This window comes from Clarias gariepinus, chromosome 5 (genome assembly GCF_024256425.1).
Source record: "Clarias gariepinus isolate MV-2021 ecotype Netherlands chromosome 5, CGAR_prim_01v2, whole genome shotgun sequence".
In the NCBI taxonomy this organism is placed as follows: Eukaryota; Metazoa; Chordata; class Actinopteri; order Siluriformes; family Clariidae; genus Clarias; species Clarias gariepinus.
Window position 1 is genome coordinate 15,085,001 of NC_071104.1, and position 22,112 is coordinate 15,107,112.

At 39.4% G+C, this 22,112-nt stretch overlaps 1 protein-coding gene across 2 annotated transcripts; it reads left to right on the forward strand.

Annotated features, from left to right (window-relative positions):
* Positions 1–5,575: 5,575 nt before the first annotated feature.
* On the forward strand, positions 5,576–21,255 carry LOC128524396 (dynein regulatory complex protein 1-like). 2 transcript variants are annotated; one of them, XM_053496964.1, is made up of 16 exons: positions 5,576–5,730; positions 7,117–7,204; positions 7,338–7,450; positions 10,619–10,802; positions 12,235–12,372; positions 13,454–13,540; positions 16,115–16,237; positions 16,737–16,876; positions 17,612–17,746; positions 17,868–18,225; positions 19,409–19,498; positions 19,613–19,693; positions 19,837–19,940; positions 20,598–20,747; positions 20,851–20,953; positions 21,174–21,255. In XM_053496964.1, the coding sequence occupies exons 1-16, from the start codon at positions 5,603–5,605 to the stop codon at positions 21,216–21,218; spliced, it is 2,067 nt and encodes a 688-aa protein (XP_053352939.1). In that variant the 5' UTR covers positions 5,576–5,602; the 3' UTR covers positions 21,219–21,255. The 2 variants fall into 2 exon arrangements, with proteins under 2 accessions (XP_053352939.1, XP_053352940.1); XM_053496965.1 differs by having other exon boundaries at positions 17,612–17,698.
* Positions 21,256–22,112: the final 857 nt, after the last annotated feature.

Here is a 22,112-nt window from a genome sequence, read left to right on the forward strand (position 1 = left end):
CGCTGCGCCAGCCTCCGCCCCGAGATCCAGCGCCGGGATTTTCACCTCGCCGCTCCGCGTTGGTTGCCGTGGTGTGCTCGCTTTAGCGCCGTCGGGAAAGCGCTTCTTTTTCGCGAGTAGTCGCTCCGCTACTCGGCGGCCCGCTTGGATTTTCAATAGGTCTTCCGTTGTGCGCTCAAACCCGTGACTCTCCATCCCACTTCTGACACCAATGTAGCGTTTTTACGCCTGAATAAATGCTGGAGAGACGAGCGAGCTTATTTGCTGCCCACTGCAATGGCTGGGAGTACTTTATTCAGCATACAGCCGGTATGGCATGAGCAGCACCTTCACTCAGGAGCCTACATCTAATTCAGCATCAGCCTGAACTAGAGCACATATCACACGTTACACCCAACACACACACAACAGGGCCGAAGTCACTAACCCAAACACCTTTCCCCATCATGGTGAACACACCGACATTCCCGCAAAGCATGCTGGTCGTCAGCCGCCGCCCCGCCCACGCCACAATATATATATATATATATGAGGAATAAAACTGAAAAGCTTACAGGATCAGGTGGTCTCCCATCCAAGCACTACCCAGGGTCAAGCCTGCTTAGCTTTCTAAATCAGGCTTGATCTGGCCCTCTCATACCAGTACAACTAGAAGTGGAAACTGGGTTGAAGGAAGGCCTATTTAAACAATTAAAATGATTTATTTTTTATTTATTTTCTTATTAAAAAAAAAAAAAAACTATATGAGGATTAAAACTGAAAAGCTTACAGGATCAGGTGGTCTCCCATCCAAGCACTACCCAGGGTCAAGCCTGCTTAGCTTTCTAACGCAGGCTTGATCTGGCACTCTCATACCAGTACAACTAGAAGTGGAAACTGGGTTGAAGGAAGGCCTATTTGACCAATTAAAATGATTTTTTTTATTTATTTTCCTATTTTTTTAAAACGAGGAAAAATAAAAAATACAAAACTATTTGAGGAATAAAACTGAAAAGCTTACAGGATCAGGTGGTCTCTCATCCAAGCACTACCCAGGGTCAAGCCTGCTTAGCTTTCTAACTCAGGCTTGATCTGGCACTCTCATACCAGTACAACTAGAAGTGGAAAATGGGTTGAAGGAAGGCCTATTTGACCAATTAAAATGATTTATTTTTTATTTATTTTTTTATTTAAAAAAATAATAATAATAAAAAAAAAATAAACCTATATGAGGACTAAAACTGAAAAGCTTACAGGATCAGGTGGTCTCCCATCCAAGCACTACCCAGGGTCAAGCCTGCTTAGCTTTCTAACTCAGGCTTGATCTGGCACTCTTATACCAGTACAACTAGAAGTGGAAAGTGGGTTGAAGGAAGGCCTATTTGACCAATTAAAATGATTTATTTTTAAATTATTTTATTTTATTTATTTATTTATTTATTTATTAAAAAAAAAAAAAAAAAAAATCTATATGAGGAATAAAACTGAAAAGCTTACAGGATCAGGTGGTCTCCCATCCAAGCACTACCCAGGGTCAAGCCTGCTTAGCTTTCTAACTCAGGCTTGATCTGGCACTCTCATACAACTAGAAGAGGAAACTGGGTTGAAGGAAGGCCTATTTGACCAATTAAAATGATTTATTTTTAATTTATTTTCTTATTTAAAAAAAAAAAAAAAAAAAAAAAAAAAACCTATATGAGGAATAAAACTGAAAAGCTTACAGGATCAGGTGGTCTCCCATCCAAGCACTACCCAGGGTCAAGCCTGCTTAGCTTTCAAAATCAGGCTTGATCTGGCACTCTCATACCACTACAACTAGAAGTGGAAACTGGGTTGAAGGAAGGCCTATTTGACCAATTAAAATGATTTATTTTTTATTTATTTTCTATTATTAATCTCACTGTTTGAGACAATTAAATGCTGGGGTGTTACAAAACACTGACCCTCTCACAAATATACACACCTGCCAACCCTCCCGTTTTTCACTAGCTCGTAATTTACTCCGCGGTCAAAAGTCGCCCACGGTCGTTTCTCCCGAGTTATAACAATATTTTACACCTTTATATATATATATATATATATATATATATTTTTTTTTTAACTTTCTTTCATTTCTTTCTAAGGTTGGCCCCAACATGGTGGAATACCTCCAGCAGGCTGAAGTGTCAAGGCCGTACCCCTACTGTACATCCTGACGTTGGGAGATAATGACCAGCGCTGCATTAACGATTTAAAGTAGTGTGCTCCTGTATAGGACTTTTTGTAATGTTGCTATGAAATAGCAAGGCCTACTTGAAAAGTCATAGACAGTGTTTGTATGTTAAAACGGAACCAGGGCTAAATAGTTTTGTTCTGCAGAAAAGATATCTAATGTCACAAAGAGATCCTACTCTGTAGAAGCTGCCTCAGCCTATTTGTGTTATTACTCCATTCTGCCCTTGTGAGTAATAGTATAGTAATGATGTCGCTGTTGATTATCTGTTCTTGTGCTTTTGAAAAATAAACGTTTTTTCTATGAATAAAATTTAATAGGATGTTGTTTATTGCATATATGTATGGTTTGCAAAACTTAAAAAAAAATTGTAATAAACCAGCATTTTTTTAGGGTGCAGTATACTGTATGTGGCAGGATGAGTAAAATTTTTCCTACCTGTCTCTGGTTGGCCGTGTTCTTGATTGATCGTCCTATTGGGGGTTGGTCCAATACTATTTAAGCTGGGGGTAAGGTGGCTTTGGGTTATTGGTCCTCGCCCCCTACCTTTCATCGTGTGTCGTCACACTCGGGAAGTGGTTCTGTTGCAGGTAAGGGTGTCAGCCGCGGTGTATGTGTTTTCGGTGGGTTTTTCATATTATAGCGGTGTTTCGTCTCTGGTATTTACACAGTTTAGCAAGCCTGATTTTAGTCAGCGGATACGGGCATTTACCTGTTGTGGAAATGATTGTTCCTCCCAACAAACTGGCAGTCTTCCTGTAGAACTGACTGAGCTTTCAGCTTCCCGGAACCTGGCTTAAATGCCTCCCTGGTGAGACTTGGTGCCACATTGCACGGTTTGTAATTAAGTTGCTTGTGTTTATGCAGTATGCTATGCCGGTAATGGTTTTAATTGTCATTTTTATGCAACAGATTGGGATGGCGCGACGTGTGCTAGCTTCCTGTGGTGGTGCGACGCAAAGAGCATTATCGGCGGGCGCTGCTGTTTTGTTTTATGCTGTTCTATTTTGTTTTGTTGCTGTTTTTTGGTTGTTTTACGGATTCGGTTTTTGTGTTTCTTTTTGTGCGTTTTTCTTGTCTTGTGTGCTTCCAGGTTATCTCTTGAAGCTTAATTGTACAGCCGTCGGGTTATAAATCACTGTGCGCGTGTTTGCATGTGCACGCGCATGTTTTTTCTCTTGTTTTTGTGAATGAATGTGAGTGAGTATTGGGTTGTTATATGTTGCATGTGTGTAGAGAGAGAGAGAGAACGCATTTAGGATAAGACCGTGGGGGAAGCTTATTGGCCTTCGCCAAGGAGATTTTCTTATGGGTTTTTGTCTGAAGTTTATTTTATGTCCTTTCTTTTTGGTTAATGTCTTGTATTCCTGGGCCAGCTGTGAGGGTGAGCAACCTTTGTCCATTATCTGTGTGTGACTGTAATTGTTTAGTACTATAACCAGATTCTCTGTTACAGGAGCCGGGTGCTTATGGCAGCGGTGGAACTTTAGTTTTTCTTTCTTTGAGTGTGTGGAATACGAGCACTCGTGTGATTGCAAGCTGCTGTGCTGTGTAGGCCGATTGCGCCCTTAGGCCCCGCTGCCTGGCCTCGGTTCCTGAACCTGCAGCCCTGGATGTTTAGTTTGCTCATGAGTGTATTTCATGTTAACTACTGGTCCCAGTAATTTTCTGTTGCTATTGATTTTCATTTTTTGTAATTAAATTCTTTTAAATATTTGTAATAAAACTTTAATATTTTCTGGATGTCTGAGTCTTATCTCGGGAACTGACCTGTGTGCCTTTAGACGGGATTTGCTAAATTTGGGTCCTTGGCCCTTATCCAGGGTGGCTTAATCGGAATTCTAATTTTAATAAACCTTTTCTTGCCTCTGCGCTCCGCCACATGTACAGTAGATTGTGATATCGTGGCTCTGGGACTGAGAAATCATTTACACATATGAACTGGCCACCATATTGTGTGCCAAAGTTGATTAAATGGAATCCTAGGTTGTGCTGTGCAGAGTGTGTAAATAACCTAATGGTGACTCATTATAGAATCTGAACACCACGTTTATAACTTGACCTTAAATAATGGTGTTAATTCTTTAATATTTTTTTTTGATGACAGCCTGATTATCCAAAAACATGGCTATCAGCCAAGTGTTATGTAAAATACTGTAGGAAGAAATTGCAGGGGGAGCTAAGTGCAATTTTTAACAAGGCAACAGTGCTAACCACCAAGTTACTGTGCAGCCTATTTTAAGTCACTTAAATGATTATGGATTTGTTTTATTTTATTTGGGTCAAGGCTTGTGTGCAAGCTTCTGGGCTTGTTCATTAAGTTATGATTTTTCGCTGTCTCCAAAAAAAAAAGAAAAAACATAGCAAAATAGACAACATAATGTTAATTATTTTGTTTAAATTAGATTAACTTTATTACTGTGCAAAGTACATGTACAAACCCAGTGATGTGGCTATTTATGATAAATAAAAATGTGGTAAATGAGGGTATGGGTTCACATGTACAGGGGTAAAAATGATGTGCTAGAAGGTGCATTAAGTAATAAGGGTAGGTTATTTGTGGTAAAAAAAAAAAATATTGTGGAGTGAAAGACCCCTTAAGATGATATACATATATACAGTACATACACCATTCACCCATCATATGACCATTCACCTATTGAGTGGGTTCCTCATTTTGCCACCAAAACAGTTATGTTCTGACACTTTTCTATGAGAATCACCATTAACCCATTAACCTTTTCAACAATTTGAGCTACAGTAGCTCTCCTATTGGATTGGACTACACTGCCAATCCTTTGCTTCCCACATGCATCAGTGAGCCTTAGCCACCCAATGATCCTGTTGTTCCCTGTTCATCTGTTTTCTTTCCCTGAACCATGTCTGCTAGGTCTTTACCGCAGCAAGCCATTAACATTTCACAAAAGCTGCAGTTCTGGAATTGTGAACTGGTGACAGGGTCATACAGTAGATGGCCAATAGAATCGATCCAATAGAAGAGCTACTGCTTAATGCTGGTTTTGATAAATGAAAGGTGTCAGAACACCCAGTACATAGTGGCAAAAGGAAGACCTACTCAATATTTACCAGGTGGTGGCTGAGTGGTGTATATAAATGTATGATATGGTATATAAAGAATAAAAAGGGTTCTACAAGGTGAAATATACAATAGTGCAATTATAAGAATAAATTATAACATATTAAAAATATACTGTATACTTTAAGTATAGTTTTTTTTTTTTATGTAGTTCTCAATGTGATCATTAGCAGGCGCTAAATCGCATTTATCCAGTTGCTAAGATACAGAGACGCACAAGCCAACAAAAGCCTACAGGCTAATGAGAAGGGCACATTTAGACTTTCCGGTGTAAAACTGCGGTTTATATTTCGGCGAGAAGTAACAAATAGAGAATGCTACAGACCGAGGTTTTAAGAGAGGTGAAAGAGAAGACTGGACCGTCTATTGAGTCTGAAAATCCCGAGGACAGAATCAAGGCTCGGCGGACCCGTATTGCTGCTCGGGTCCAGGCTAAGAAACGGTAACGGTACTGTATATCTACAGCTTGTCAAGAGACACATTTAACTTTTTTTTTCCAAAGTACAGGATTATTTTATAAACAAATGTTTAGTAATATTCTGTCTTTAAATTAGAGGATTAATTCCTGAGCTTTTCACGCTGGGTCCAAGTCAACATTATTTTACAAGATGATTACAAGATGTAACAAGTAAGAATTGGTTTAAAAATACACCGTTTACAATTAAAGGTACATTAATGAGGTAAAAATTGTGTCAAATAATACAAATATACTGTTTCTATGTACACGTCTTGAAATAGGTATAGAGAGAATGAACCAGCAAGTTAAAATATTAATAAAAGAGAGGATGAAAGGAATGCAGGAAGTGCAATGATGACAGAATGAACTGTATACTGTATGAGACAATTTATTGTGATGCCAGAGAAGGAGATCCCTTTCCTGACATGGAGCAGGGTTATTGTAAAGCAATAAGTAAAGCAAAAGTTAAAGTAATTGCAGTTGGCTGAAAAGACTTCCTGTAGCATTTTTTTTTACGGCGGAGCTAAAGCATTTTTTTTTTTTTACTTAAGGTGCTCATCTGTTTAGCCATTAGATTGTGGAAGGGATGTGAAGTGTTCTCCATGATGGTTAACAGCATCCTTCTCTTCACTACCAACTCCAAACACTCCAGGGGAGTGGCTAATATTAGAGCTAGCATTTTTAATTAGTTTGTTGAGTTATTTAGAGCCACTGCTCCTGATGCTGCTGCCCCAACAGACGAAATAGAATCTGCTTCGTGCTTTCTTATAGACAGCATCTGGGTTGTATTTGCAGTCCAATCCGTTGTCAATGTGAACTCCAAGGTATTCGTAGCTCTCCACCACCTTCACCTCCTCACCCAGAATGTAGACTGTGTTTGGTTAGTCTTGGTCCTCCTGAGATCCACCACCAACTTCTTGGTCTTGAGTAAGGTCAGCCAAGGACCTTGGCTGACCTAACTCAACTTTGTACCAATGTGACAGGGCCACTGTGATTGGAGTTAAAGAAGCCTCAACGACCACTTTGGAATGAACTGAAATGCTGACTGCACCTCAGGCCTAACATCATTGCTCTAAAGACACTTTATCCTTGTCGTAAGCTGTTACACTGAGATATGAATTATCTCAGTGCCATACTGTAGCTACTTATGGCCATGTTAACAACCCAGCAATAAACGCAGCTTCTATAATGATGAATTATTTATTACAGCATATAAAAAATGATCACAAATAAGGCTTCACTTCTCTGAACCCATTCTGAGAACGTTTGATCTAAGTACTGTTAAATTAATGCTTCTGTTGTTTCTAGAGGTTTTTTATCCTCTTTTACCCATCATCGGTTGTATATTTTTTTTTAATGGAAAAACTGAAGACAAGAGCTTGGAGATGATTTGCAGGAAAAGGAAGAAACAAAGGAGGAAGATCGGTCAAGTCAGAGACAAATTGAAAAAAGTGAAATAGTAAGTGGAATTTTATATAGCTGTGTTTAATCATAAAGATGTATTGCTGTAGTAATTAATTTTGAAGCAATAACCCATTCCTAGCTGCGTTTAATTTATTAGATTTTGTTTTGGCCATCTGAACTTGTTGTAGCATCTGGCTAAATTAAAAGCAGATGGCACAGAGCTGGTCACCAACATTTTGGTGGCAGCAGATGCCAGGGAGTCGAAGAGGAAAGAAGAACTAAGAGAGGCAAACAGACTAAGGTGCAAACACACACACACACACATAAACACACCAAGTGTGGTCCAGATGGTACAGAGTTAATTATACAGTAAATGATTGTCATTACAGTTAAAAAGTCAGGTGTTTACTGAAGTTTAGTTGCCCAGACATGTTATCCGAGTGTTTTAATTTATTGTAGGAGCCTGTTTAACATTTTAGTAAATTTAAATTTAGGCATTTGGCAGACGCTCTTATCCAGAGAGACCTCCATTTTTTTAAAATCTCATTATACATCTCATTATACATCTGAGCAGTTGAGGGTTAAGGGCCAGTGTTCTTGCAACTCAATATTTTTGTTCCCCCATTTAATGTATAGTACTTAAATAAAGATGAGTGTATGTTATCTGTATGTGACATAAGGTAAATACAACCCAAAACTATGTCTTTGAGCGCATACAATCTCATGTGTAGTGTATTACAAAAACTTTGTAACAATTAACCATAACAGACTTAATTGTAATAAGCCAAAACATAGAGGAACTTTACAAGGCTGCAGCCTCTTGATATTTGTAACTATTTCATGTTATCATTCACACTATAGCAGCTGTGCAGTCATTCCATCACCAGCCTCTCTTTTATTCTTTTGTCATCAAGAAACCTGAAACACAAAGCCCTGTGTCCTAAAGACTCTCTTTTGTTGAAGACAAATCGAAGGTTATGAAAAAAGACTCTTTCAATAAATGTTAAATAAATATTTTCTTATAGATTTCTATGCCATATCAGTAATACAGTTTTTTCTCAGTTTTACATCAACACATTTGTATCCATTTATTTATTTATTTATTTATTTCATAAACTATACTTGTTTCAAGTCAAATGGAAGAGCTGTTGAATAAAAAATATTTATATATTTACATATTAGATCATTTACAGTGAGGTCATTAAGTATTTAATTACCCTGTGATTTCGCAAGTTCTCTTACTTAGAAACCATGGAGGGGTCTACAATTTTTAGCATAGGTGCATTTTCACTGTGAGAAACAGAATCTAGAAAGAAAAATTCGGAAATCACATCATATAATTTTTTTATTATTTATTTGTAAATTACTGTGTCAAATAAGTATTTGATCACTTGCTTATGAGCCAGATTTCTGACCCTCAAAGACCTGTTATTTTGCTTTTAAATAGTCTGGCTACACTCTTTTTATGATTCTAAATTAGTAGCGCCTGTTTGAGGTTGTTAGCTGTCATAAAGACACCTGTGCACCCCACAGTTAGCCAAAGTCCAAGTAGATACATGGGGTATCAATGATGCTAAGAATGGTGAAGAATCAGACCAGAACTCCACACGAGGAGCTGGTCAATGCCGTGAAGAGAGCTGGGACCATCGTTTCCAAGGCTTCTATCAGTAATACACTAAGACATCATGGTTTAAAAAACTTGCATCGCACGGAAGGTTCCCCTGCTTAAGTCAGCCCATGTCCAGGCCCGTCTGAAGTTTGCCAGGGACCATCTGGATGATCCATAGGAGTCATGGAAGAAAGTGCTGTGGTCAGATGAGACCAAAGTAGAACCTTTTGGTCTTAACTTCATTCGCCGTGTTTGGAGGAAGAAGAATGATGAGTATCATCCCAATAATACCATACATACCATGAAGCATACCATACCGTTTTTCTGCCCAGGGTACAGGATGACTGCACTGTATTAAGGAAAGGATGAACAGGGCCATGTATTGTGACATATTGGGCTCCTTCCCTCACTCAGAGCATTAAAGATGGGTTGTGGCTGGGTCTTCCAACATGACAATGACCCAGAGCACACAGCCAGAAAAAGCAAGGAGTGGCTCTGTGAAAAGCAAGTGATCAAATACATATTTGACACAGTAATTCAGAAATAATTTGTTAAAAAATCCAATACAATGTGGTTACCGGATTTTCCTTTTTCTTTTCTTTTTCTGTCTTTCACAGTGGAAATGCACCTATGCTGAAAATTGTAGACCCCTCCATGATTTCTAAGTAAGAGAACTTGCAAAATCACAGGGTGATCAAATACTTATTGACCTCACTGTACATAAATGAACTCACTCATGCATTCTTTATACTGCTTACCCTGTGCAGGGTCATGTGATATTGACAGTCCTTGTGTGACAGTCCTGCGCAATGGGCGGGGTACACACTAGATGGTTTTACAATCCATCAAAGGACACACAAACACATGCACACTTACACACTGTGGGAAATTTAAAAAAGCCACATAGCCTTGTCTGCATGTCTTTGGGCTGTGGAAGGACACCAAAATACCCAGAGGAAACTTGCAAGAGAAGATGCAAACTCCATACACAGACCCGAGGCAGGAATTGAACCCTCGACCTTGATGGTGCGACGTCCCTACGAGCATGTGTCGCCTAATCATATGAATTACAGCCAGCATTACAGTCATAGGTGCTGTTGTAGAAAATTATTTAACATCTTTTGATCAATCAGATTTTTTAATTAAACCTTGGTGTAGTGTGATGTTTAAATATTGTAAGACTGAAAGCATTGATACAAATTTTATTTTTCAGGTTTTTATTTCTAGGTTGGAAATAAACTTATTTAATGTTTACATAATGCATACAGTAGGTAAAACTACACAGTGTTGAATTAAAACAGCACATTTTGGAAAAAGCTTTGCAAATTTTATTTATATTGGGGTCATTTTATAAACTATATATATTCTCAGTGGATGGGAATTCCATCACTTTGATTTATTTCAGCTCACATCTGCACGCTGTTGCTTGGATTTCTCAATGTTTGGCATCAACTAACAATTTAGTCCTACTGGAAAAGCAGCAGCTTTTGGTGAAATAGAAGCTTATTGTAGGTCACATATTCACGGTCAGTGGTTTGAATCTTACATCTGGTCCTTTGTGTGGACATTGCATATTCTCCCTGTGCATTACTAGGAAAACGGGATAATAATATGCTATTTTGTCACCCAAAGCCTAAAAAAAAAATTAACATCAATAAATTTTTTTACTTGCATGGAGATGCATAGGAAGCGATGTTGCCTTATACTTCCACGAATCAAGTTTAAACCTGAGCTTGAGTTATGTTGCTGCATGACTGACATTTTTGGACAAGTGTTCAGGCACAAATTGCAACAGCCTTTACATCACCTATTTCTTATTTCTCCATTGTATCCTAATATGCAATGGCTAATCTTGAACAGATTGGAGAAGTTGGAAAATGAGGCCAAAACCAGCACAGAGAAGTTCAATAACATAATTAACAAGTGGTCTGAGGCCAAGACAAAGTTGATCCATCAGGAGCTGAGAGATGATCTGAGAAAACAGCAACAGTTCTGTTGGCACATCATTGAAGACAAAAACAAGCTCATCAATGAATTGCAGCAGGTGCATGTAAAATCTATCTATCTATCCGTCTATCTGTCTGTCTGTCTGTCTGTCTAAACACATATATACTCAGCAAAAAAAGAAACGTCCTCTGACTTTCAACTGTTTTTACTTTTAAAAACTTAAACTTAATGTGTAAATATTTGTATAAACACTAAAAGAGTCAACACCATAAGACATAAACTAAAAATGTTTCACAATGTGTCCTTGAATGAAGGGAGGCTCAAAATCCAAAGTACCAGTCAGTATCTGGTGTGGCCACCAGCTGCTTGAAGTACTGCAGTGCATCTCCTCCTCATGGACTGCCTATTGCGGACAGTCTGAGCACTGATGGAGGGATTGTGTGTTCCTGGTGTGACTCGGGCAGTTGTTGTGGCCATTCTGTACCTGTCACGCAGGTGTGATATCCGGATGTAACGATCCTGTGCAGGTGTTGTTACACGTGGTCTTCCACTGCGAGAATGATCAGCTGTCCTTCCTGTCTCCCTGTAGCGCTGTCTTAGGCGTCTTAAAGTGTGGACATGGCAATTTATTGCCCTAGCCACATCAGCAGTCCTCATGCCTCCCTGCAGCATGCCTAATGCACGTTCATGCAGGTGAGCAGGGACCCTGGGCATCTTTCTTTGGGTGTTTTTCACAGTCGGTAGACAAGTCTCTTTAGTGTCCTGCGTTTTTAGAACTGTGACTATAAATGCCTACTTTCTGTAAGCTGTTAAGGTCTTAACGACTACTCCACATGTCCATGTTAATTAATTGATTATGGTTAATTGAACATGGATGGAAAACATTGTTTAAACCCTTTACAATGAAGATCTGTAAAGTAATTTTGATTTTTACAACATTATTGTTGAAATACACAGTCCTGAAAAATTGACCTTTTTTTGCTGAGTATAGGCTATATTTACTACTGCTCAAAAGTTTGGAATCACTTGCAAATTTCTTTGTTTTTGTTTAGTGATTTATTTTCTACATTCTACAACACAGGGGATTTCAAAACTATAAAATAACACATGGAATTATGGAATTATGTAACAACAAAAACAACAGTCAGTTGTTAGTCTAAGACACAGAGGTCAGCCTTTCTGGAATAGTTCTTGCAAGAACAGTATTTTCAAGTGCATGTGTAAAACCCATCAAGCACCGTGATGAATGACATTACCAAGAAGGCAAGACCAAAACTTGCCTCTGCTGCAGAGGAGAGGTTCATTTAGAGTTATCAGCCTTAAAAATCACCAATTACCAGCACCTCGGATTATCGCATATTTTGGATGCCTTCAGCATTGAGGCATCCAGCAAAGAAACATCTATAGAGTTAGAAAATAATCCCAAACTTTTGAGTGGTAGTGTGTAGACTGATAAACACACACACACACACACACACACACACACACACACACACACACACTTAAAATATGTCTACTTTTGTGTGCAGGAGCTAAAAGGAAGAGATGATCATTTTGTGAAGGAACGCAAAAGGGAGGCAGATGAAGTGGATCTCCTGATTGAAAGGATGCAGGAACAGATATCAAGTCTGAAGAAACACTATAGAAAAGAGCTGGATGCAATTGAGGTGTGGTGAAGTCCAGATGCTACTCTATGTTTATATATAGGTGGCATTCAAGTTAAACAGGGGCTTGTGATGAAATTTCTTGTGAATGAAGGCATAAAGCAGACTGAGAATTACAGAAGACTGTAGACAAACATTTGAAAGTGCAAAGGTTTTAAAGTAGGATAACGTATCAACAGTTTGCAGAAGAGACACATTTGTCTGTGGGAACTACACACACAATCATTCAAAAACACATGAAAGACTTGCACATTAGAGGATTTCGGCTGGGATTTATTGCCACATTCCCTGTACAGTCCTGACCTTACTCACACTATTTTCACATTTTTTGGGCCATTGAAGGAGTTCCTGGGAGGCCAGCATTACAGATGTGTAGAAGCAGTATGATCACGGCATGTTATACTGAGAAAACTTTCTACCCTGATGGTGTCCAAGCACTAGTTAAACACTGGGATAAGTGCATTAGTGAAGCAGTGGATTATATAGAGAAAAAAGACATAAATGTGTTCTGCTATTCTGCATGATCAAAAGTCCCAGTTTGACTTGACGCTCCCTGATTTATTGTATACAGTCTCACATGCTGAACCTTACGATGATTTATAATCCATTAAAAATTTTCATTATCGAGTTTTTTATGTAGTTTAGGTGGTATGGATTTTTGCACCCTTACTGTTATAGATTTTATTTTAAATTAATTATATTAGTATTTTTTAGGTGTCAGCGTACAGAAAAAGCACAAAAAACAGCAATTACTACCAATAATACTTTACTTAATTCTTTAAATAAATAGTAACAATACCCAGTAATTTTCTTTTTCTCTTTTATTTTTCTGGCAAATGCATTAAAAATTAAAAACTAAAATCTTAAAAAAAAAATGTATTCACACTCTTTATTCAGTACTATGTAGAAGCATCTTTATCAGCAGTTACAGCTTTGAGTCTTTACAAGCTTTGCAAACCTGGATTTTATCTGGACTTGATAAATTGATTAGTCTCATATTCATACTTTTTCATAATAACAAAGAAAGTTATGCAATTCATTAGCTAATGCATTGTGCTTATATTATTTCCATTTTGGGTTACAGAACTCGTTCCATGATGAGCGGAAGGATTTGCTTTCAATCAGCACAAGCAAATGGGAACAACAGAGGAAGGAACGAAGTGACAAAGAGGTAGAACAACCCTTTACATATTTTCCATGTTTAATGTCTATGGGTTAGCACTGTCGCCTTGCTCTTCCAGGGTCCGGGTTTGATTCCCGTCTCTGTGTGCATGGAGTTGCATGCACAGTCCAAAGGTATGCAGATTAGGATAATTGGCCTTCCCAAATTCCCTGTAGTGTGTGAATGGGTGTGTGTATAGATTGGCAACCTGTCCAGGGTGTACTCTGCCTCGTGCCCTACGCCTCCTGGGATAGGCTCCAGGTCCCCGCGACCCTGAATACAGGATAAAGCGATTCAGTCAGTCAGTCAGTCAGTCAGTCAGTCAGTCAGTCAGTCAGTCAGTCAGTCAGTCAGTCAGTCAGTCAGTCAGTCAGTCAGTCAGTCAGTCAGTCAGTCAGTCAGTCAGTCAGTCAGTCAGTCAGTCAGTCAGTCAGTCAGTCAGTCAGTCAGTCAGTCAGTCAGTCAGTCAGTCAGTCAGTCAGTCAGTCAGTCAGTCAGTCAGTCAGTCAGTCAGTCAGTCAGTCAGTCAGTCAGTCAGTCAGTCAGTCAGTCAGTCAGTCAGTCAGTCAGTCAGTCAGTCAGTCAGTCAGTCAGTCAGTCAGTCAGTCAGTCAGTCAGTCAGTCAGTCAGTCAGTCAGTCAGTCAGTCAGTCAGTCAGTCAGTCAGTCAGTCAGTCAGTCAGTCAGTCAGTCAGTCAGTCAGTCAGTCAGTCAGTCAGTCAGTCAGTCAGTCAGTCAGTCAGTCAGTCAGTCAGTCAGTCAGTCAGTCAGTCAGTCAGTCAGTCAGTCAGTCAGTCAGTCAGTCAGTCAGTCAGTCAGTCAGTCAGTCAGTCAGTCAGTCAGTCAGTCAGTCAGTCAGTCAGTCAGTCAGTCAGTCAGTCAGTCAGTCAGTCAGTCAGTCAGTCAGTCAGTCAGTCAGTCAGTCAGTCAGTCAGTCAGTCAGTCAGTCAGTCAGTCAGTCAGTCAGTCAGTCAGTCAGTCAGTCAGTCAGTCAGTCAGTCAGTCAGTCAGTCAGTCAGTCAGTCAGTCAGTCAGTCAGTCAGTCAGTCAGTCAGTCAGTCAGTCAGTCAGTCAGTCAGTCAGTCAGTCAGTCAGTCAGTCAGTCAGTCAGTCAGTCAGTCAGTCAGTCAGTCAGTCAGTCAGTCAGTCAGTCAGTCAGTCAGTCAGTCAGTCAGTCAGTCAGTCAGTCAGTCAGTCAGTCAGTCAGTCAGTCAGTCAGTCAGTCAGTCAGTCAGTCAGTCAGTCAGTCAGTCAGTCAGTCAGTCAGTCAGTCAGTCAGTCAGTCAGTCAGTCAGTCAGTCAGTCAGTCAGTCAGTCAGTCAGTCAGTCAGTCAGTCAGTCAGTCAGTCAGTCAGTCAGTCAGTCAGTCAGTCAGTCAGTCAGTCAGTCAGTCAGTCAGTCAGTCAGTCAGTCAGTCAGTCAGTCAGTCAGTCAGTCAGTCAGTCAGTCAGTCAGTCAGTCAGTCAGTCAGTCAGTCAGTCAGTCAGTCAGTCAGTCAGTCAGTCAGTCAGTCAGTCAGTCAGTCAGTCAGTCAGTCAGTCAGTCAGTCAGTCAGTCAGTCAGTCAGTCAGTCAGTCAGTCAGTCAGTCAGTCAGTCAGTCAGTCAGTCAGTCAGTCAGTCAGTCAGTCAGTCAGTCAGTCAGTCAGTCAGTCAGTCAGTCAGTCAGTCAGTCAGTCAGTCAGTCAGTCAGTCAGTCAGTCAGTCAGTCAGTCAGTCAGTCAGTCAGTCAGTCAGTCAGTCAGTCAGTCAGTCAGTCAGTCAGTCAGTCAGTCAGTCAGTCAGTCAGTCAGTCAGTCAGTCAGTCAGTCAGTCAGTCAGTCAGTCAGTCAGTCAGTCAGTCAGTCAGTCAGTCAGTCAGTCAGTCAGTCAGTCAGTCAGTCAGTCAGTCAGTCAGTCAGTCAGTCAGTCAGTCAGTCAGTCAGTCAGTCAGTCAGTCAGTCAGTCAGTCAGTCAGTCAGTCAGTCAGTCAGTCAGTCAGTCAGTCAGTCAGTCAGTCAGTCAGTCAGTCAGTCAGTCAGTCAGTCAGTCAGTCAGTCAGTCAGTCAGTCAGTCAGTCAGTCAGTCAGTCAGTCAGTCAGTCAGTCAGTCAGTCAGTCAGTCAGTCAGTCAGTCAGTCAGTCAGTCAGTCAGTCAGTCAGTCAGTCAGTCAGTCAGTCAGTCAGTCAGTCAGTCAGTCAGTCAGTCAGTCAGTCAGTCAGTCAGTCAGTCAGTCAGTCAGTCAGTCAGTCAGTCAGTCAGTCAGTCAGTCAGTCAGTCAGTCAGTCAGTCAGTCAGTCAGTCAGTCAGTCAGTCAGTCAGTCAGTCAGTCAGTCAGTCAGTCAGTCAGTCAGTCAGTCAGTCAGTCAGTCAGTCAGTCAGTGAGTGAGTGAGTGAGTGAGTGAGTGAGTGAGTGAGTGAGTGAGTGAGTGAGTGAGTGAGTGAGTGAGTGAGTTCGTTCGTTCTAATGGCATTTAACAAATGTGAACATTACTGCTCTGTGGTTAACAGTGTGTCATTGCGTTTGGTTTGTAAGTTTTCCTACATTGTTCTTTGTGTTGTACATCACTGATGTGAGCTGTAAATTATCTTGTTCGTTTTGGGCAGATGAAGTTCTTGCTGCAGAGGATGGAAATGGTGGAGGAGCATGAGGCCGTGCTGGATCGTCTGAGAGCAGAGAGTGCAGAGGAGTACAACAAGATCAAAGTCAAACTAGAGACTGATGTACAGGTGGACTGCATCACATTGATAATACACAGCCCTGAATTGTCAGTGAATATAAATGTTTTGCTTATTGCATTTATTCTTTAATTTAACAATTAAAAAATTGTTCTTCTGCTTTAGAAGAAACCAAATGTATATTAAATGCACAGAGTATTGGTCATCGGGCTGTGTTCGAAGCAGTTATAAAATCCATCACATTAGACTACTTTAAGTCTGTATTAATGTGCCAGGTTTTAAAGCAATAAAACTACGGATGTTATTCTGTCCACAGGAAACTGTAATCCTTGACCACTGGATTACATAATTTTTATTTATTTTTTATTTTTTTGCCAAGTTTGGCATTGCACCCTTAGACATGATTTATGGTTAACGGAACCTTTTACAATCTCAAAAGAATGTTTATAAAATAGAAACAATTCTCTTTTCAGAAATGATAAATGTTATCACATCAAGCACGATCCTCATACAAAAACATCTTTCTCTGCATATATGTTTTCATTAATAGCGCCTACAGCAAGACCTGGAGGAAAGGAAGGCTACCTACCAGATTAATCAGGAGAAACTCGAGTACAATGTACAAATGCTAAAGAAATATGAGGAGGAGTATGCTGTCAGTAAGGCTGAACAGATTAGGAAGATCACCAGGTACACTTAAAACAAATCCTTTGTCCTAAGCCAGTTTCTAAAGTCTAACTGAAATAAACTTCCATAAATAACACAGCAGCTCTGACCTACTGCTCGCACCTAAGCATCTCAAAAAGCATTTTTCTTAGGCTGGACGTGTTTATAGGTGTTATTCCATTAAAGACATCTCATTCATACAGAAAAGAGCTTCCTTTAAGCATGATCAGCTGTCTTACAGCACTGGATGAGCCGCACCTTGAAATAAAGGAGTGACTGGCTGGCTTCAAGTCGCTTCAGTCATCACCCTTTACCAGGGACGTTCAAGTCAAAATAGGATATCTGTAATTGTCTTTAATTGTGCAGAATAACAGAACACAGAAGTAAAAACTTTCTGTATTTCTCTGTATTTCTCTGTATAATCCCCTGCTACACTAACGCACTTACCACAGCATTTTACTAGTGCTTGGATACCATCAAAGTTTTCTCAGTATACCAGCCCCATAATCAGACAGCCTACTTCACTTCTGAAACGCAGGCCTTCCAGGAAACCTTTTAATGGCCCAAACATGTGCAAATGCCTTGGAGCAAGGCCAGGACTGTACAGGGGATGTGGGGGACTCTGGCATTTTTTTTTTTATAACTAATTAACAGAATACCAAACAGGCGTGAACAAACTGAAGCAGGATGTCAAATTAAAATATCCAATTTTTCAATCAGAACGCACTGTGTATTTATATTGTGGACACTTTGTTGCAGAATGCAGGATGCACGCAACAAACTCAAGAAAAAATGTGCCATTCAGGAAAAGCAATCCCATGAGGAGATCCAGTCATTGACCACTAAGTACAAGCGCCTTATACAACAATACAAAGATATTCAGGAGAGGATTAGGTGAAGCGGAACCCCCATATACACAAAGCACACCCAATAACCACTAACACCAGTTTCATTTCTAGTTCTCACACAGTAGGTTATTAATAATACTGATTGTTATATGTCTGCCCACATTAAGGCACTTTGCAGAGGTTGATGCTAAGCGTTATGAGGAGATTTGGCTGATGAATGAAGATGAGGCCAAAACTTTGGTGAGCAGGGCTGTGGACTTGGACCGGGTTATTCATGAACAGATGCTGGGCCTGACCTGGAGTCCACCACCACTGCCCTTCATGGATCATTCTGGCCCCAAGCAGCCCCAGTGTACAGCACGTCATGTAGCCACACAAGTTCTGGGAGAGAAGGATGAGACACGGGACAAAACAGAGCTAGAAAGAAGTACACTAGGGGACTCAGGGGGCAGTTTGGACACAAGGACAACCAAGGTGGATCATAAAACTGTAAACAGGCTGCTGGAGCTTCTGTGCGATGAGATGGTTGGTACTATCTGTTTGTGTGTGTGTCTGCATAAAATAATTTAAATATTTTCAATCAAAAAGAAAAAGACAATAAATATTTAACCAATAGGATGATTTACTGTTTTTGTGAACCACAGGGGGAAAATCTGTCTGTATGAGGTTTCAGATTTTCTGGTTCTGTTCACATAAGTTTGCTCCATGCACTCTGTCTTCCCTGCACTTCCTAAAACATAGGAGTAGGTGAATTGACTACTCCAAATTGCCCGTACTGTAGGTACAAATGTGTGTGTACATTGTGATCTAACATTGACTAGCACCCCAATCTAGGATGCATTCCAACCTCCAATACCAAGTGTTTCTGTTTTTTACTGATCCACTTTGACCTTGACCAGGATAGAGCAGTTCCCAAAGATAAATATGCTGCATCGTAACATTTTATAACATATTTGTGACTCAGTACAAGAAGTCAGGTATTTAAGTCGCTTTTTTTTTTTTTTTTTTTTTCCAGTATGGCCAATAGTATGCAGTAGGTAAAATCTTTACAAATTTTAATCTGGGCAAAAATCTGTACAAATACCTGTAAATGCCTTTATCTTTCTGATCCTTCAAAAGTTTTAATCCTAAACATGGGATATTGTGATAGGAAAAGAGCTTTTTTTGCCGTAAAACTGTCCTGCTGGCAACATTATTTTTAAGGGTCACAAAGAAATCCTAGTGTTAATATGATGCTCAGGGTCCCCTCTATCTTTTAACATCATGGAATCCTCATTGATATATTCTTCAAATGGGATTTCGATGGCCATATCTCAGGAACAGAACACAATACGTGATAAACGCAAAGTAATAAACTTGGTATCAAAATGGAGCTTATTAATCCAAAATAACTCAAATCACCTAAAGATGCAACTTAATTGCTGCGTCACATTTATTGGAAATTATACAATTTAAGTTTCCTTACATACAATATACAATTTCTTTTTTGATGTATTTATACAAAGGTATATCCCTACTTTATATTTGCACATTTTTCTTTGCCGCTGTAACATATTAATTTCCCCACTGTGGGACAAATAAAGGTCTTATGTTAATTGGACATCGAAGTGTAGCACTGTGGCAAAATAGAAGATAAATGAATGAATGGTATACTATGTAAACATGTTTTACAAATATATTTTTAAAAATTCTGGTATTTATGTTTTAGGGCTTTCTTATAGAGAGTAAGTTACTCAAGTTGCTTTCTTCCATGGAGAAGAATGAACAGACTTCTTTAAAACTAGATTTCATCTTTTCTGTGAGTACTATTTTTTTCTTTTAGGCTGTTCATTATTATGCTTGATAGTGCCCTTAAAACTGATCCTTATATACTTTTTTAATATAATTTTTGGTTTAATTGATTGTACTATAGGTCTTGGGGATTGAGAATGAAGAGGATATCAACAAAATGACCAAGTTCTTCCTGAATTATAAACAGTCACATACAGAGAAGGTGGAGTTAGGAGGAACTTTGAAGTTCATTTGGCTCTGAATGACTTCTGTTTACTTCTTGACTTTACCTAGGACAGTTACAACTAATAATATCTAAGGCTTAAACAGTTCCTGGCTAACTTGGGGGTCTGGCTTTTTTCCTAGAACATGTCAGCGAAAAACCAGACAGAGAACGAGTTGAGTCTTATCCACCCAAATGATCTACTGAGAGCTCTTCGTGCCTTCACTGTCCAGCACTGCAAAGCAAGGTGTGTGCATGTGTGTTTATATTATACAGTATGTGTATTTATGGTTAACGGGTGACTAATGGCTAACATTCAGTTGACATGGCCCGTGTTTGATTCCCTAAACCACTGTGGGTTGCACAAGCCTTCTCATCAGCTTTGGATCCAAATGCACTTGACCCTTAAGTACAGTTTATTTAATTAGTGTGAACACTGTGTAGCGCACCCCGGCATGGTTTGGTCAGTCAGTTAGGTTCACTTAAAAAGTTATCTTATCTTCTAAACTGCATGGCCACAGCTAATAAAGTAGGAAGGCAGGCAAGTAGAGTGTTCTTGACACTGCCTCCAAGTTATTATTAATACAAGAACTGTACTTCACAAAGCATTAACAAAAAGTGTTAGAGATTTGGTAAATTAAAATTGTCAAATATTGTAAAAAAAATCAAAATACGTAGAATTGTGGTGACTCTCAAATGTGTGGTACGAACCCTAACAACTGCCTTTGCTCTTCCATTATTAATAATTATTATTAATAATTATTATTTATAATGAGGGAAGCCGATTTAACTTTTTTTTTTTTTATGTATTTTTTTATTTTAATTATGTGGTAATTACATTAGAAATGCCACCAATGTGCTACACACAGAAAGACCCATAGATTTTTAATTACTTTCATAACAGAGAAATTCCTCAACATAAGCGCAGCACCCTGCCACTGGAGAGGATGAGCGACTCTGAGGTCAAAGCTTACTGGGAGAAAATAACTAACACCATCCCTGAGTCCAAACTTAAAGTCTGGAGTGCCCTGGAGGCCGGTCTGAAGAAGTACCAGTGAGTATTTGCATACTAAAGAAGTACCTGTGAGTGTTAAAAATAATGATTTTTTTCGCATCTCATTAAATAACTACATGGGCGTATTATTTTTGTTTCTCAGTAATGAGCTGACTAAGAGATCAAAGCTTCTGACTGAAACACAGCAACTCAAACAACAAAACTCAGAGCTCCGCATGCTTCTGCACAAATATAAAAACTCAAAGGTGTGTGTGTGTGTGTGTAAGATATTCATACACCAGTCACTTCATTAGCTACATTTTGCTAGTACTGGGTTGGACCTGCTTTTGCCTTTAGAACTGCTTTAATTCTTCATGGCATAGTTTCAGCAAGGTGGAAACATTCTTTAGAGATTTTTTTTTTTTTAAGATTATTCACATAGCATCATAGATTGATAAAGGTTTGTTTGATTGTTTCTCCTAATAGGTCAATGCTGAACTGATGTTGCCACCCACCCAGATGATGCAGTGATGAGATTATATCTTCATCATCAAAACTTGTTACATTGCAAATACAATATATACTGAACAAAAATATAAACGCAACACTTTTGTTTTTGCTCCCATTTTTAATGAGATGAACTCAAAGATCTGAAACGTTTTCTACATAAACAAAATAACCATATCTCTCAAATTTGTTCACAAATCTGTCAAAATCCGTTACGATGAAGAACTGGAGTCAGGTCGAGACCCCAATGAGGACGAGGAGCATGCAGACAGTTTTTGCAGAAATTCTTTGGTTATGCAATCTGATTGTTTCAGCAGCTGTCTGAGTGGCTGGTCTCAGATGATCATGGAGGTGAACATGCTGAATGTGGAGGACCTGGGCTGGTGTGGTTACACGTCATTTGCGGTTGTGAGGCTGGTTGAATGTACTGTCAAATCCTCTGAAACAACTTTGGAGACGGCTTATGGTAGAGAAATGAACATTTAATTCACGAGCAACAGCTCTGGTGGACATTCCTGCTGTCAGCATGCCAATTGCACGCTCCCTCAAAACTTGCGACATTTGTGGCATTGTGTTGTGTGATTCAACTGAACCTTTCAAAGTGGCCTTTTACAGGTGGCCAGTCTAAGGCACACCTGTGCAATAATCATGCTGTCTAATCAGCATCTTGATATGGCACACCTGTGAGGTGGGACGGATTATCTCGGAAAAGGAGAAGTGCTCACTATCACAGATTTTGACAGATTTGTGAACAATATTTGAAAGATATGGTTATTTTGTGTATGTAGAAAATGTTTCAGATCTTTGAGTTCATCTCATAAAAAATGAGCAAAAACAAAAGTGTTGCGTTTATATTTTTGTTCAGTATAAGTAAGAATTAAACAATCGGTATCTGTTCTTAATGTAGTTTCCGAAAGT

Coding starts and splice junctions, on each gene's coding strand:
- LOC128524396 (XM_053496964.1), top strand. CDS start 5,603: ATGCTACAGACCGAGGTTTTAAGAGAGGTGAAAGAGAAGACTGGACCG. Junction 17,747..17,867: donor GATATTCAGGAGAGGATTAG/GTGAAGCGGAAC, acceptor GCCCACATTAAG/GCACTTTGCAGAGGTTGATG. Junction 19,941..20,597: donor GTCCAGCACTGCAAAGCAAG/GTGTGTGCATGT, acceptor CTTTCATAACAG/AGAAATTCCTCAACATAAGC.